The 17,112-nt window shown below is 38.7% G+C and overlaps 1 protein-coding gene across 1 annotated transcript in view; it reads left to right on the top strand.

Annotated features, from left to right (window-relative positions):
• The window catches only part of CFAP206 (cilia and flagella associated protein 206), a 56,349-nt gene that overhangs the window by 12,274 nt on the left and 26,963 nt on the right, over nt 1-17,112 (top strand). Inside the window, exons 8-11 of the mRNA XM_023205250.1 lie at nt 6,081-6,200; nt 7,324-7,522; nt 9,728-9,868; nt 13,556-13,749. Of these exons, the coding sequence (XP_023061018.1) occupies nt 6,081-6,200; nt 7,324-7,522; nt 9,728-9,868; nt 13,556-13,749 (654 nt within the window). The remainder of the gene's footprint in view (nt 1-6,080; nt 6,201-7,323; nt 7,523-9,727; nt 9,869-13,555; nt 13,750-17,112) is intronic.

Below are 17,112 nucleotides of genomic sequence, written 5' to 3'. Positions count from 1 at the left end.
GTAAGGATGTTGCAGAAGATGTCATTCATTATATAGAATCTTCTCATAGCTTTCAATCATGAATCCACCAACTAAGTCTTAAATTCTCATTGGCGTTCTACTTCTCACAGCTAGAGAGGGACAGTGAGTAGAGTGTGGGCTTTGCAACCAGACTACATGAATTCTAATCATGACTTTGCCAATTACTAAATCTGTGTCCCTAAGGAAGCTGCTTAACTTCCCTGTGCCTTGGTTTCCATATCTGTAAAATGGGGTTATTCATAGTCTTCACCATGTAAATAAGGCAGCATAGCGCCTGGTGCAAAGGCTCAATAAAGTGATGATAATGTTGTTTATGATTATCATCATCATCGTTAGGGTGTTAGCTGAACAGCTGTGATTTCATTTGTCTAGTGGAACAGCTGAAGAGCTTTTATTTTTCCATACAGTATCTCATTTCCAAGCTCCTTGCTGCTCATGTTGGTGAAAAAGTTAATTTTCTTATCCAAGCACTCTTTATGGCCATTTTGTGCTGACTTTAGTCAGGATCAGGATGAGTTTTCTTAACTTTCTGATTCTTTGCTCAAAGAATCTTTTTTTGTTTTGTTTTTAAACTATTCAATCCTTCCCTATCAGTCTTAGTGACAATTAAGGTTGATTATTGTGAAATGGATATTGGTTTAATCAGTATTATCTCTAGATCGTAAACTGCACCAATTTAAAATTAGCCAAGATTTTTCCTATATTAAAATCTACGAATATTCTTTTTAAAGTCACATTATTTGAACAGATACTACTTAAAAATTTTAAAGTAGCAATTTTGATTTTTAAAAATTCTCTCCTCAAAGTTTCAGTTTATGTGAACATTTTAAAAATCCAATATGGGCCGAGTGCGGTGGCTCATGCCTGTAATCCCAGCACTTTGGGAGGCTGAGGCAGGCAGATCACCTGAGGTCAGAAGTTCGAGACCAAGCCTGGCCAACATGGTGAAACCCCGTCTCTACCAAAAATACAAAAATTAGCTGGGCATGGTTGTGGGTGCCTGTAATCCCAGCTACTCAGGAGGCTGAGGCAGGAGAATCGCTTGAACCCAGGAGACCCAGGAGAGAGCCTATGTAAGATAGTGAATTATTTTGTTTTGATCAGGCCTTTATTTGCTGCAGTGAACACACGGAAATATTCTAGAAAAGAAAAGGAAATGATGATCATAGTTTTGCTGACTCTTTTTTATTTTATTTTATTTTATTTTTTTTGAGACATAGCCTTGCTCTGTCGCCCAGGCTGGAGTGCAGTGGCCAGATCTCAGCTCACTGCAAGCTCCGCCTCCCGGGTTCCCGCCATTCTCCTGCCTCAGCCTCCAGAGTAGCTGGGACTACAGGCGTCCGCCACCTCGCCTGGCTAGTTTTTTGTATTTTTAGTAGAGACGGGGTTTCACCGTGTTAGCCAGGATGGTCTCGATCTCCTGACCTCGTGATCCGCCCGTCTCGGCCTCCCAAAGTGCTGGGATTACAGGCTTGAGCCACCGCGCCCGGCCAGTTTTTCTGACTCTTAAGTGAGAGAATAAAATTCCATCCTCCATGGGCTTTTAAAGTGCAGAGCAGACACCAAAGAGAGAAAGCTGCATGATATTGTGCAAGTAAGAGTTGCATTTGATAGCACATTTGTTAAAACCTGTAAGTCAAGATTTTTGTAGAGTTCTTTCCCCCCAAGCTATTTTTGCAGGGCCCATTCACAGACACACAACACAGGGCTTTTTGATTGTCCTTGATAAAGCAAGTAAAAAAATCAGGCGGAATTTTTGCTTGTTTTATTATATTTTATTTCTGTTGTAATAAGAACATTAAACATCAGAGATTACATTCTAATTTCTGCTTCTATAAGTTTGACTAGATTGTTGAAAATTGTCTGTGGAAGAAAGTATGAGGAACTTATAAAAAATGTTTAAAAGGTAGGGGGAAGCGGAAGAAGACAAAGAAACATACTGGGATCACATGCTTTTGCCAAACATTTGAATGTTATGATAAATTTTTTTTTAAGTGATAGCATTTTTAGAGGACTAATATTATAATTAAAAACTCTAGATGGGCTGGGCGTGGTGGCTCACGGGAGGCCGAGGCGGGTGGATCACCTGAGGTCAGGAGTTGGAGACCAGCCTGGCTAACATGGTGAAACCCCATTTCTACTAAAAATACAAAAAATTAGCCAGTCACGGTGGTGGGAGCCTGTAATCCTAGCAACTCGGGAGGCTGAGGCAGGAGAATCGCTTGAACCCGGGAGGCAGAGGTTGCAGTGAGCCAGATCGCACCATTGCACTCCAAGTTGGACAACAAGAGTGAAACTCCATCTCAAAAAAAAGAGAAAGGTCTGGGTGCAGTGGCTCACGCCTGTAATATCAGCACTTTGGGAGGCTGAGGCGGGTTGATCACGAGGTCAGGAGTTCAAGAGCAGCCCGGTCAAGATGGTGAAACCCCATCTCTACTAAAAATACAAAAAATTAGCCAGGTGCGGTGGCAGACGCCTGTAATCCCAGCTACTTGGGAGCCTGAGGCAGGAGAATCGCTTGAACTCGGAGAGCGAAGGCTGCAGTCAGCCGAGATTGTGCCACTGCACTCTAGCCTGGGCGACAGAGTGAGACTCTGTCTCAAAAAACAAACAAACAAACAAACAAAAAAACAACTCTGGATGATTGTGAATAAATTCTTTTTAGTAAAATGTAAATAATTTCTAGGATATTATTAGAAAAAAGCAAGAAGCTCTGTGTGCCTACTGTGAATGGATCCTGCAAATGCAGCTTGGGGGAGGGGTCTACAGTATTTTTTTTTTTTTTCTTTTTGAGACGGAGTCTCGCTCTGTCGCCCAGGCTGGAGTGCAATGGCGCGATCTCCGCTCACTGCAAGCTCCGCCTCCTAGGTTCACGCCATTCTCCTGCCTCAGCTTCCCGAGTAGCTGGGATTATAGGCGCCCGCCACCATGCCCGGCTAATTTTTTGTATTTTTAGTAAAGACGGGGTTTCACCGTGTTAGCCAGGAAGGTATCTTATCTCTTGACCTCGTGATCCACCCGCCTCGGACTCCCAAAGTTCTGGGATTACAGGCGTGAGTCACCGCCCCCCGCCCAGCCTTAGGATATTTTTAATTGTAGGTTTTAATAAGTATAGCATGTCAAATGCCACTTCTACTTTGGAGAACATATGCAAATGTATTCCTGTTTCTTGTTGCCGTTGCACAAATCTTAAAAGACTTTAAAGACTGCATTTTCATATTGATTCCTAAAACAAAACTTAACAAGCAAGGGGAAAAAACTCTATGAGGGTAGACAAGAGACCTATTCGATATAATAGATAATAGTGTGTGGAGGAATAAAGCAGGAGGAGGAGTAATGCTTAAACAGCAGTATGAGTAAAATTAAAACAGGATACATATTACATTTATGAATAAAAATTTGTTAGTTGTAATACAATGATAATAGCTGATGTTACTCATGAAGTAATTATTTTTGTCATTTAGAAGGGTCTAGAAAGCATATAATTAGGTTACATATAGAGTCTGAGAATGCAAATGTACTTTTTTCTCTTCAAATAGATGTCATTCTTTTATGCTATACTGATAAACCCACACCACAACCATTTCTGGTGACATCTGGGGCAACACGGTATAATAATGGTTAAGAGCTGGGCTGTGGGCTTTGATGGTTTGGGATCCACCATGATGCTACCCCTTATTAGCTGCATCTACTTAAGACAATTTACTTACCTTACTATTCTTTGATTTTCTCACTTGTATTTATCCCTTTTCATATTTGTAAATATTTAATGTGGTGTTTAGCACATAGTAAGAATAAATATAATTATTTCTTTCTTTCTTTTTTTTTTTGGGACGGAGTCTCGCTCTGTTGCCCAAGCTGGAGTGCAGTGGCTCAATCTTGGCTCACTGCAACTTCTGCCTCCTGAGTTCAAGCTGTTCTCCTGCCTCAGCCTCCCAAGTAGCTGGGACTATAGGCACGTGCCACCACGCCCAGCTAATTTTTTGTATTTTTAGTAGAGATGGGGTTTCACCGTGTTAGCCAGGATGGTCTCGATCTCCTGACCTCATGATACACCCGCCTCAGCCTCCCAAAGTGCTGGGATTACAGGCGTGAGCCACCATGCCCGGCCAAATGTAATTATTTCAAATTCAGCATTTAGCAACTTATTTTCAGACCATGATTGTTGTATCAAATATATTGCTTTTCTTTCAATGTGGTAACTTTTAAGATTTTCTGCATTCTTCAATGTGATTTTTTCATTTAATTTTTCATACTTTATTCCTTGATTCCTTGTATCAATAAAGAAAGTAAACGTTTCCCAAGTGTTGATTTATAATGTTTGTGTCACACAAAAAGTTCAGTTTCATGAAGAGTAAAACATTCAGTGATCTATTTGAATGTAATTTTAATCCTTATTTTAAACTAAGGGCTTTACAATAAGCTAAATACACACAAACCTGTATATCCTGAACTGCAAAAGCAGTTTCCATAACCATATATATTTTAATCAAGTACACATTTCCACAATGAACAAGTACTTACAAATATGTTAATAGAATACTATCTCAAATGCTTATCCTGTCTTCAACTTTTAAAACTATTCTTGCTACTGAAAGCATTTATTCTGAGAAGATTTAATCTGATGTGGGAACATGAGTTCTCCTAAAACTTAACAGACAGTATTTTGTAAGCCTTAGAAGGTTTTAAATCAAAAATGCCTTCCAACAAGCATTCACATGAAACTTTTAGTTTCTTGAAAAATAATCACTCTTGTTATATGAAGAAAAGAATATTAAGACAAATTATCTTTTAAGACAGATAAAAATTCTTACAAAGAACCGTATTTTTCTATATCATCTCCTTAGAAGGATCACAAACCAGTTCACTACCTTTAATAACCTTTCAGTTTACTGTTATCTAAAAACTTAAGGATACATGAAGCATTTCTTAGTTATCATAAAGTCAAAGATGTCTTTTAGATCTTGCATAATAAATAGCTACAGTATAGCTTACGATGGCACAAATATAGCTAACATATAAATACTTCATCCTTTAGATAGTCAAAAGTCAGAAAGAAATAAATGGTTTACAAGGTACTTTAACTTATTATGTGTGATCATTGAAACCCAACAAGTATTTCAAGTATGCTTATTATATAAAGACAGGCGATTAAAGGCTCAAAGATCACCCCAAAATTGAAGGCATGAAAATAAAAGCTAAAAACTTTGTGTTTTTCCATCTTTCATTTACATGGCTTGATATCAGGACCTTACTATAGAAAATATACAGTTAATGTATGTACTTCCCCCAGACGATAATGAAGTTTCAGAAAGTACAAAAGGTGGCAAGATCCATAGTTTGCTTCATCAAATGGTTTTCATTTCATTTCAGGTCTGCATTCATAGTAATCAAGTCTTTAACCCTAGCAAACTTCCTTGGGTCCCTTCAAATCAAGAAAACAATATTGTAAACTTGTACTCAACCTTGTCTTCCAATTCACAGTGCCTTGTGAGTCATTTCAATGATGAACTCTATGACAGGGTCTTCAAGAATATCCCCTGACTCAGTACAAGGATTCTGGTCATCCCCTAAACCATATGTCATACATCACAGGTGAGGTCTCACTAGCTTGCCAATCTGCAGTGCCCTGCTGGCTCACTCTTAACAGGTTTTTTCTCAATGTGATTTTATTAAATCTTGTTATCAACGAAATTTTCAGAGGAACCCTTAATTAATTTTATCATTGAGGAATAGGAAAATAACAGCTATACAAAAACGGATTCTTGAGGATCCATTTCTCAAGAATGCAATTATACTTAAATCCAAGAATACCTGTATACATTTAAGAAAAATTATATCCATTGTATTTCAAAAGGTTCATCCAACTCACAAATATCTTGGAAGCCCCATACATATGCTGGTACTGTTCTAGGTGTTGAGGATCTCACGGAGAACAGACTTCCTGCTGTCATTGAGCCTACTTTCAGAGGATGTGGGGAGCAGGTATGGTCTGAAACACATATGATTTTTATACTAGAATTATAAAAATATTAATGCAAATTATATTGTTTTCACAGTCAGATATAATTACTGGTGCTCAAGAAGTGGAAATGATGACAAAACAGTTAGGAGCCCATCTGGAACAACTAAAAATGACCATAAAATCAAAGACAGCAGTCCCAACATCACAAGTCTTCGTAAGTATTTGTCATAAACTTTGACCTTAAGGTGAATTTCCTTTTGAGCCCTATAATATTGGATCACAAGTCATTATAATTATATTTAATTTCTAAAAATATAATGTTTTATATAAGTTGATCCTGTTCTTTATGGTTACTTTGCCATAATAGTAAATTACAAGTTGGATGAGAGAATTCCCCTACATAAGCAACTGCTACTAAAGGAACTGCAACTGTATAGTATGATAACCATATCAGTATTGGCTGTGACAACAGAAATAATCATAGTACTGTGGATGAAAATGTATTCATAGTAGCTGGTCAGAAATTGCCTCCAGTACAGACATGATGTAACTTGTGACCTTTCTGAAAAGACAGATAATAATCACTTTGTTTACCAGGCCTGCACTTAAATATTGGTTTTCTGATTATCTTCACCATTTTATGGACAAACCTGGCAAACCTTATCTGGATAAGGAGGTATAAAATGTATGTGTAGTATTTTATTTATTTATTTATTTATTTGAGACAGAGTCTCGCTTTGTCGCCCAGGCTGGAGTGCAGTGGCGCGATCTCGGCTCACTGCAAGCTCCACCTCCCGAGTTCATGCCATTCTCCTGCCTCAGCCTCCCAAGTAGCTGGGGTTACAGGTGCCCACCACCATGCCCAGCTAATTTTTGTATTTGTAGTAGAGATGGGGTTTCGCCATGTTGGCCAGGCTGGTTTGAACTCCTGACCTCAGCTGATCTGCCCACCTTGGCCTCCCAAAATGCTGGGATTACAGGCGTGAGCTACTGTGCGTGGCCCTCTTTTTCTTTCTTAAGACATTTATCCCTTGGTTTTTTGAGATAAAGAGTCCATAAGTCTTTCTTAGGTGATCACATGTGTTTGGCTTTTTAAAGTAAACTAACTTTATAATAATCATACTAAAATAAAATGCTTTGAAATAAAATGCAAATTTATTTTCTCATAATTTATGAATTAAATTTCTATCCAAAGTCTACTGTCTAAGTTCGTAAGACTTTTGCTTAGGGAGAATTAACTTCTTTACAAATGACAATTGTATTTATCTTAAAGAGGACAGTGATTTATAATTTTATTACACAGTTGCATTTTGAATATTTTTTTTTCTCTGCCTCAGCCTATCTTCATTGCACTTTCTACTCTGTGGACCAGCTTGCAAGACGAAACTATTGTGGTTGGTGTCCTCAGTAATTTATTCACTCACATTCAGCCATTCCTGGGTGCTCACGAACTTTACTTTCCTGAGAGAGCAATGCAACGTCATCTTAATGGAGCAACTGTGAAAACTGATGTGTGTAGAATGAAAGAGCACATGGGTAATGAAAATCATCCATTATTTCCTCTTCTTTTTAAAATTACCTCTAGAATAAAGTATTCTTTTGTTCTAAAAATTTCATATCTTTCTGATAAAGCATTAAACATTTTTCTTGATTATAAAGTACTAATGAGGGCCAGGTGTGGTAGCTCATGCCTGTAATCCCAGCACTTTGGGGGGCTGAGGTGGGTGGATCACCTGAGGCCAGGAGTTCGAAACCAATCTGGCCAACATGGCAAAACTCCGTCTCTATTAAAAATACAAAAATTAGCCGGGCATGATGGCAGGTGCCTGTAATCCCAGCTACCCAGGAGGCTGAGGCACGAGAATCACTTGAACCCAGCGGGGCAGAGGTTGCAGTGAGCCAAGATTGTGCCTTTGCACTCCAGCCTGGGTATCAGAGTGAGGCTCCATCTCAAAAAAAAAAAGGCATTCATGTTCATGAGAGGAGGTGTGGAAAACAGAAAAAATGTAAACTGAATAACTTACTATCCAGCAATAACCATTCCTAGTGTTATCATTCATATTTTGGTTAACAATCTTTTTTTGTGCAGATGTGTTTCTATTGCAGTCCTAGTAATTTTATTATTGATTTGTTGGAGAAAAGAATATTAATCCTTGCTATTTTGTTGCAAATAAAGCTCCATTTCTTTAGAATGTTATTTGTTACATATCTACCTCAGATTCAAGTTGAGAATTTACAAACCAATAAATGTTATCCCTGTAAAATTAATTGAGCTTATTTAGGTCCTTTAGAAGATGCATTGATTCTTATAGAAAAACAATCTTTATCAATAAACTTTTAATCATTTTAGACCCTTCTCTCTCAGCTAAAGACAAGTTAACATTTATGAGGAATGCCAAAAAAGAGCCTGGGACTTGAGATGCTGATGTTGCATAAAAAGAGAGTTTTTTTCAGAAAATGAAATTAATAATTTACGAATTTTCTTTTCAAATTCTACTTTTTAAAGATGAAAAATAAAAATATAGCAGTGATTTCTTAAACTATTAGAATGTATACAAACTGAAAACTAAATCAGAATCTAAAAAATATCCTTTCAGTTCAAGTTTTTTATTACTCATTTTGTTTCATTAAAGCAGCATATCTAAGCAAATATTAAATGAAATTGAAAAGTTAAAGTAGCTTCAACAGTGGATATTAAGCTAACCATATTGGCAAGACTGTTTACTTGCAGCTTCTTAGATTTAGATGTGTCATTTTCTACCATACGTCAGAACTTTTTATTCACTACAACACTATTAAATTACTGCTCCAGTGAATTGGTCAAGCCAGTGTTCTAAAAGAATTTCATTTACACCTGCTACATACTGTCATTGTTACAGGCTTTCAGGCATATCAGGAAAAAAGAGAGAGGATTTATTTTCTATAAAGTACGCATTTACTTTTAGTGGTAGCCACAAGATCATTTGTGGTGCCTGCTTTTTGGGTTTAGAACCAGGCACAGAAGTGTACGTGGGATTGTGAAAGCTAAGAAACTTCAGGAACAATGTTTTATAAATATGTGGTATTATTTGTGTAAAAATTTATTCAGTTTGCTTATCAAATGTAAATAGGTAAGCTAACCAACAGTAGGAAGAATTTTTAAAAATATAAAGAACAAAAATTACACACCTTGTTATCAAAATCAGTTAACATTTTCTTGACTGTCTTTGCTCAGAACCTTCTCTGTTGTTTCAAGAAGCAATAGTCCTAGTTTATAAGTGTCATATTAAACATATTTTGCCACCTAGCATATTATTAAGAACAACGCTATATTGAATGAGGTCAATCTATGTCTGGGTCACATAGCAGCCACTCTATTCTGCTCAACTCCTTGGGTTATTTACTCTGCAGCAGCAGGAAGCACTACACACTTTCGGAAGTGCCCCAGTCAGCTTTTCTCTCAGCAGCAGAGCATGCTTGTCAGAAATGGCCTCTCCTTTCTGTTCTTCATTCTGGAGCAAAGTCCTACCTCCAAGTTTGCCCCAGAAACTTACGTGACATTATATGTCACTGAGGTCATTTGTACTTCTTTGCTTCAATAGACTTCCTCATATATCTGGTTTTGTGAATATCAAGTTTTTGCCCATCGGGAAAAGTACAAAGCAATAAAAAAGTAATGTTTAGAATGAGCTACTGCTGATTTATTTTGGAAATTTAACTTTCTCACTGAATTAAAACTTTTCTTGTTCTCCTTCATTTCAGAAGATAGAGTAAATGTGGCAGATTTCAGAAAACTAGAATGGCTTTTCCCAGAAACAACAGCAAATTTTGACAAACTATTAATTCAATATCGGGGATTTTGTGCTTACACGTTTGCTGCAACAGATGGTCTTCTCCTTCCAGGTATATCATTGGAAATGAGACTGCTCTCCTTTCCCCAATTTTTTCTTTATATGGAGTTCTGTCATTGTCACTTGAATATTCACTTTAAAAACTTTATGGAATCTAATGGTGAACTAACAAAGGATCTACAAAGATGATCCAGACAAAGTCTTCATTTTGGAGGTGCTCTGGTAGACTGACATAAGTAAGAAATTATAAGTGATTAGTAATGGAAAGTGTATATGTGTCATGAAATATGGATGCTGTAGTACCATTGAAAGGGGATGACTCATATGGCCAATGAAGAATTCTAGAAATGTTACACGACATTGACTGGATGCAGTGGCTCACGCCTGTAATCCCAGCACTTTGGGAGGCCAAGGCGGGTGGATCACTTGAGGTCAGGGGTTGGAGACCAGCCTGGCCAACATGGTGAAACCCTGTCTTTACTAAAAATGCAAAAATTAGCCAGGCGTGGTGGTACATGCCTGTAGTCCCAGCTACTCGGGAGGCTGAGGCAGGAGAGTCACTTGAACCCGGGAGGCAGAGATTGCAGTGAGCAGAGATCACTCCACTGCACTTCAGCTGGGCAACAAAGTGAGACTTCCTTTCAAAAAGAAAACAAAACAAAAGAAATGTTACACAACATTACTAAAAATATATCATCTTCCAAAGTAATTACTGAAAGAGCAACACTTACTTGACTGACATGTTTGTTAAAAAATATTCTTTGTCACTTTATAGTTATATTTCACTGGCATAGATCAGGATTTCTCTGTTAGACCCCTATAAGGAAATGGCTAATATCAAGTAAAATTTCTCTATGATGTATATATTATTAGAGCTTCTCCAAAATAAAGAATAAATCAGAGATAGAGATGAAATAAAATACTATCCAAAAAGTGTTGTGTGAATTGTGAATAAGAAAAAGCCTGCCAGGGCTAGAATGAAAACTGTGACAAGATTGTGTCTTAATTTACTTTACACCATTAACCTTATTTTTCTTCTTTCTTCTTTTTTTTTTCTTTATTTCTTTTGTTAAGTTTCAAAATTGGGTATTTTTCGTTAAAAATAACTATTGGGATTGTGTGTATACAGGCTAGAGAGAGCACACAACTGGCTCATTTAAAAAATGTTATTACATTTTTGATAATGGGAATAACAAAATATTTACTGTGGGAAATTGAGAGTAATATTCTGAGGCCCAATGAGGGTCACTGGTACTGGGGAGAAAACAATCAAGAGCCTTTCAGAGGTAAAATGCAATGGAATGTAGATAATTTCCTTTTCTTTCTTCTCCCTTCCTCTCTCCCTCCCCCGCCTCCCTCCTCCTCTCCATTCCTTCCTTCCTTCCCTGTTTCACACAAATAAGAAAGGAAAGGAGAAACATGGATGTGGCATGATGGCAGAGGAAGCATGATGTGGTTGGAAAAGCTATGGGCTAGGGTTCAGAAAAGCCTGGTCTGTGTCCTTAGTGAACTAGGTAACATTTATGAAATCTCACACCCTCTGTGAACTTCAGTTTCCCCTCAGGAAAATGAAAAGGATCAACCAGGAGGTCTGTATGGTCCCTTCCAGGGTCTCCCAACTATAAGTCTAAGAAGAAAGAGGGCAAAGTAGAAAAGTAGAAGAGCTTGTGGGGCCATGAGTTTCAGATTCCTCTCTGAATAAGAGAATTCTGACTATTTCTGCTTGCTACATTATTTCTACTTCATTATTTTCTGGGCAGCAGCAACCTGCATTATTACCTCAGATGAATTCTGTAGAACTTCCCTTCTTCCATTCAGGAGTAGAGACCACATGACTTAAATCCCAGGGTAACACTGGTGCTTACCAGTCAGGGTCCTTTTCTGATGACCTCATTGCCTACCACACCTTCCCTCGTTTGCTCCATTCCAGTGGCTCTGGCTTTCTTGCTGCTGTTGAACAGTCGAAGCCTACTTTCACCTCAGAGCCTTTGCACTCTACTTGGAAAGCTCTGCCTTCCAGGTTGCTACTTGCCTTGCTGCCTCATTTTATCCAGTCTTCCCTAATCACTCAATTTAAAATATCACTTGCACACTTCTTCCTTTTACTATGTGTTTAACCTCCTTTATTACTTTTTTCATGTAGCACTTGTCACTCTGTGGCCTATGATATATTTGTGATTTTTTGAGAGCAGGGAATCTGTTATCTTCTACAGGCTTAGCACCAAGAACATGGTCAATAACTATTTGTTGGATAAATGAAAAAATAAATGAATAAGATAGTTACTCTTTCTAATACAACTTCCACAAACTATGTGGATATTTAATTATCTATAATCTATGTAGTATCTTTTTACAGTGAAAAATATTTGCTAATATGCAAATTTGCATTTTGAAAAAGATGTCCCATTTTTGTAGTTCTTACTGGGTTATTTTAAACATAGACCTTGCAGTAGTTAGTTGAAGTAGCTTTGAAAAATCTGCCAGATGAGTAAGTGGCTTTTCATAAAAGATTTTTAAAATTATTGTATCTGAATAGTGGAAAGTATTTTTACATAAAATACAGTTTAATATCATACTTTAACATAAAAATATAATTAGTATGGATTTCACATATCATTTAAAAATGTATAAATTAAAATGCTAATTATAACATTTTAGCAAAAAAAGCATAAGTGATATGTTAAAAATGGAGTGGAAGGGGCTGAGCGTGGTGGCTCATGCCTGTAATCCCAGCACTTTGGGAGGCCGAGGCAGGTGGATCACCTGAGGTCGGGAGTTCAAGACCAGCCTGACCAATTTGTTGAAACCCCGTCTCTATTAAAAATACAAAAATTAGCTGGATGTGGTGGTGCACACCTATAATCCCAGCTCCTCAAGAAGCTGAGACAGGAGAATTGCTTGAACCTGGGAGGCAGAGGTTGCAGTGAGCTGAGATCACGCCACTGGACTCTGGCCTGGGTGACAGAGCAAGACTTTGTTTCAAAAAAAAAAAAAAAAAAAAAAAAAAAAGAAAGTGGAAGGGCCAGGAGTGGTGGCTCATGTCAGTAATCCCAACACTTTGGGAGGCCGAGGGGAGCAGATCGCTTGAGTCTAGGAGTTTGAGACCAGCCTGGATGACGTGGTGAAACCCTGTCTCTCCAAAAAGGGTTAGCTAGGTGGGGTGGCAAATGTCTGTAGTCCCAGCTACCTGGGAGGGTAAGGCAGGAGAATCCCTCGAGCCTGGGATGTTGATGCTGTAGTGAGCTAAAATTGTGCCACTGCACTCCAGCCAGGATGATAAGAGTGGGACACAGTCTAAAAAAAAAAAAAAAAAAAAAGGAGTGGATGAGGAATGGCTCTATGGTATGTTACAAACACAGTAACAACATTTCTTTTCTTTTTTCTTTTCTTTTTTCTTGAGACAGAGTCTCGCTCTGTCACTCAGGCTGGAGTGCAATGGCATGATCTCAGCTCACTGCAACCTCCGCCTTTCAGGTTCAAGCTATTCTCCTGCCTCAGCCTCCTGAGTAGCTGGGATTACAGGCACACACTACCACATCCATCTAATTTTTGTATTTTTAGTAGAAACGGGGTTTCACCTTGTTGGTCAGGCTGGTCTTGAACTCCTTACCTCAGGTGGTCTGCCTGCTTTGGCCTCCCAAAGTGCTGGAATTACAGGTGTGAGCCACTGTGCCCGGCCAGAATAACAATATTTCATAAGTGATCAAGACATTTCATGTTTAATTCTTTTTATTTTCAGGAAATCCAGCAATTGGAATTTTAAAATATAAAGAAAAATATTACACATTCAATAGTAAAGATGCTGCATATTCATTTGCAGAAAATCCTGAACATTATATTGATATAGTTAGAGAAAAGGCCAAAAAAAATACAGAGTTAATTCAGCTATTGGAACTTCATCAACAGTTTGAAACACTGATTCCATATTCTCAGGTAAGCAGGGTCAATATTTTATGAATTTATGACATTTAAAAATATAGTTAATTAAAAAGCTGTATTTTGTTGTAGAATGCTTCCCAAGTCCAGGCAGAGAGAGAGTCAGATGAGGGTCTTTACAGGTTGTCTTAAAGGGATTCACATCTGAAGATGAAAACTAATGGAATAAATAAAGAATAATGAAAACAGGATATGGAGTCAAATTGATGAATTAGGAAATGGGGAAATCTGAATGCAAAGGACTTCATTGACTTATAAATAATTGAAGCTGCAGTATATTTCTGTATCTAATATTGGAGGAGCTCAACACAGATAACATGGATAGTAATTATACTCAGAGCTGCAAAACAATTTAACAGGTTTAAACTGTAGTAGTCTGAAAGGCCACAAAATGGATCTCACGGTGGGTTTCTTGTATGTCTGTGTCTATTGATTAATTCATTCATCTTATTTAGTAAGCCACTTATTGTGTGTTGGTAATTATTCTTGGCATAAGGGATTTCATGAAACAAAACAGATAAAAATCTCTACCAGTTTGGAACTCACATTTGAATGCTATATATTCTCACGTTCTTCCTCTTTTTCTCTCATTTTCATTGTTCATCTCTTTTTATGTTCTTTTTAGAGACAAGGTCTCACTCTGTCACCCAGGATGGAGAGCAGTGGCACAATCATAGCTCACTGTAGCCTCCAACTCCTGGGATCCTCTTGCCTCAGTCTTCCAAGAAGCTGGGACTACAGGCAAGTGCCACCATGCCTGGCTAATTTTTTAAAAAACTTTTTTTGTAGCGATAGGGTCTTGCCATGTTGCCCAGGCTGGTCTCAAACTTGTGGCTTCAAGTTATCCTCCTGCCTTGGCATCCCAAAGTATTGGGATTATAGGCATGAGCCACCTGCCCAGCCTGTTGTTCATCTCTTAAGTGGTCTTTCTGTCTCTCCTCTCTCTTGTTGAGTTTCTTTCTTTTAAACTCACTAAAATGAAAACATTTTGAAATACATGGTTTAAAATGTCTACTGTTTGCTTTTTTTTTTGACCAAGTCTTGCTCTGTTGCCCAGGTTGGAGTGCAGTGGCGTGATCTCGGCTCACTGCAACTTCCACCTCCCAGATTCAAGCAATTTTCCTGTCTTAACCTTCCGAGTATCTGGGACTACAGGCGGACGGCACCACGCCTGGCTAATTTTTTGTATTTTTAGTAGAGATGAAGTTTCACCATGTTGGCCAGGCTGGTCTCGAACTCCTGATCTCAGGTGATCCACCCACCTTGGCCTCCCAAAGTGCTGGGATTACAGGCATGAGCCACCACACCCGGACTCGTTTGCTATTTTTGTCAACATTTTAACTATGAAGCAGGTGGGCTTTGTGCCACTGACCTGGCCAGCAGAGATCCAAGCAGTAATTAGGGAGAGGACTGTTGGGCTGGTGACAGTGGAGCACAGAGGATGGTCTGAACACTTGGGCAGGAAGATCAGAAACAAGCTAAGGACTCAGTCATCGAGGCGGGTGGGGGAAGTATGGCAGTCAGGACCATGGACAGCTCAGTTGGTGCTGTTATTCTGACATCGTGATGTGCTGTGTTCTGACATTGGGTTATTCTGACATTGTGATGACATCGTTGATGTAGCACTCCAGCTCCCCTTTCCAATGAAGCTATTCTGCAGAGCCGTCTAGATTCCTCCTGTTGTGATGAGAAATTGGTCTTGTCTACAGTGTCTTTCTGTATGTGAGCCAAATAGTAGGCAGGCCTACAATTTTTGTTTCCACTAAAAGGTTAGTTACTCTGAAAATGTACCAATTTAACTTCATTATAAGGCTTGTCAGTTACCCATAATCCTGCGAGGACTTGTTAATACCTCAGTTTGTAATATTTGCCAATTTGATGAATTTGAAATGGTACTTATTATTGTTTCTTTTTTTTTTTTTTCTGAGATGGACTCTTGCTCTGTTGCCCAGGCTGGAGTGCAGTGGCATGATATCAGCTCACTGCAAGCTCCGCCTCCCTGGTTCAAGCAATTCTCTGCCTCAGCCTCCTGAGTAGTTGGGATTACAGGCGTCCACCACCACGCCTGGCTAATTTTTGTATTTTTAGCAGAGATGGGGTTTCACCATCTTGGCCCAGCTAGTCTTGAACTCCTGACCCCATGATCCACCCACCTCGGCCTCCCAAAGTGCTGGGATTACAGGCATGAGCCACCGCACTGGGCCCTTATTACTGTTTTATTGTGCATTTTTCTAATAGTGAAGTTTAGCATTTCTTCTTATTTATCTGTTCAGGTTTCCCCTTCTGTGCATTGCCTATTTATAACTTTTGCCAGTTTTTTTTTCTCCATTCGCTCTGTTTTTAAGTTGTTGATTGGCAGTTCCTTTCTATTCTAAATATTAATCCTTTCTAAGTTATAGAAGTTGCAAATGTCTTTCCCAGCCTAACACCTCTCTGTTAACTTTGTAAGTCGAATCCTTCATTGAAGACACATCTTTAATTTTAATGTAGTCATATCTAATAATTTTTTCCTTTAAAGATTGTACTTTTTAAAAATCTTATTTTAGAAATTATTCTCTGTCCTAAGATTATTCTTTTACATTTTATTTTTATTTTATTTTTATTTTTTTGAGACAGGCTCACTCTGTAGCCCAGGCTGGAGTGCAGTGGCATGAACATAGCTCACTACAGCGTTGACCTTCTGGGTTCAAGCAATCCTCTTGCCTTGGGCTTTTGTGTAGCTGAGACCACAGGCATGCACCACCATGCCTGGATAATTTTTTTTTTTTTTTTTTTTTTTTTTTAGTTTTTCTAGAGACAGTGCCTCACTTTGTTGCTCAGGCTGGTCTTGAACTCCTAGGCTCAAGCAATCCTCTTGCCTCAGCCTCCCAAAGTGCTGGGAATACACGCGTGAGCCACCACATCCAGCCCATTTTCTTCTTTTTAAATTGTCAATCTAAATAACAGATACTCTCTAAAAGAAAATGATATTTGTTCAGGACCAGGCACTGCAATGAGAATACACTTGCCATAGTAAACTATGTGTGTATTCAGAGAGGTAAAGAAAGACAAAGTCTGTTAAGGGAAAAATTAGGAGGATTACATAATTGTTTAAGATAATTATCCTGGCCAGGCGTAGTGGCTTACGCCTGTAATCCCAGCACTTTGGGAGGCTGAGGCGGGTGCATTACAAGGTCAGGAGTTCGAGACCATCCTGGTCAACATGGTGAAACCCTGTCTCTACTAAAAATACAAAAATTAGCTGGGTGTTGTGGCGCGTGCCTGTATTCCCAGCTACTTAGGAGGCTGAGGCAGGAGAATCGCTTGAACCAGGGAGTCAGAGGTTGCAGTGAGCCGAGGTCGCACCACTCCACTCCAGCC

This window comes from Piliocolobus tephrosceles, chromosome 5, assembly GCF_002776525.5.
Source record: "Piliocolobus tephrosceles isolate RC106 chromosome 5, ASM277652v3, whole genome shotgun sequence".
In the NCBI taxonomy this organism is placed as follows: Eukaryota; Metazoa; Chordata; class Mammalia; order Primates; family Cercopithecidae; genus Piliocolobus; species Piliocolobus tephrosceles.
This window is presented reverse-complemented; position numbering and strand designations above follow the sequence as displayed.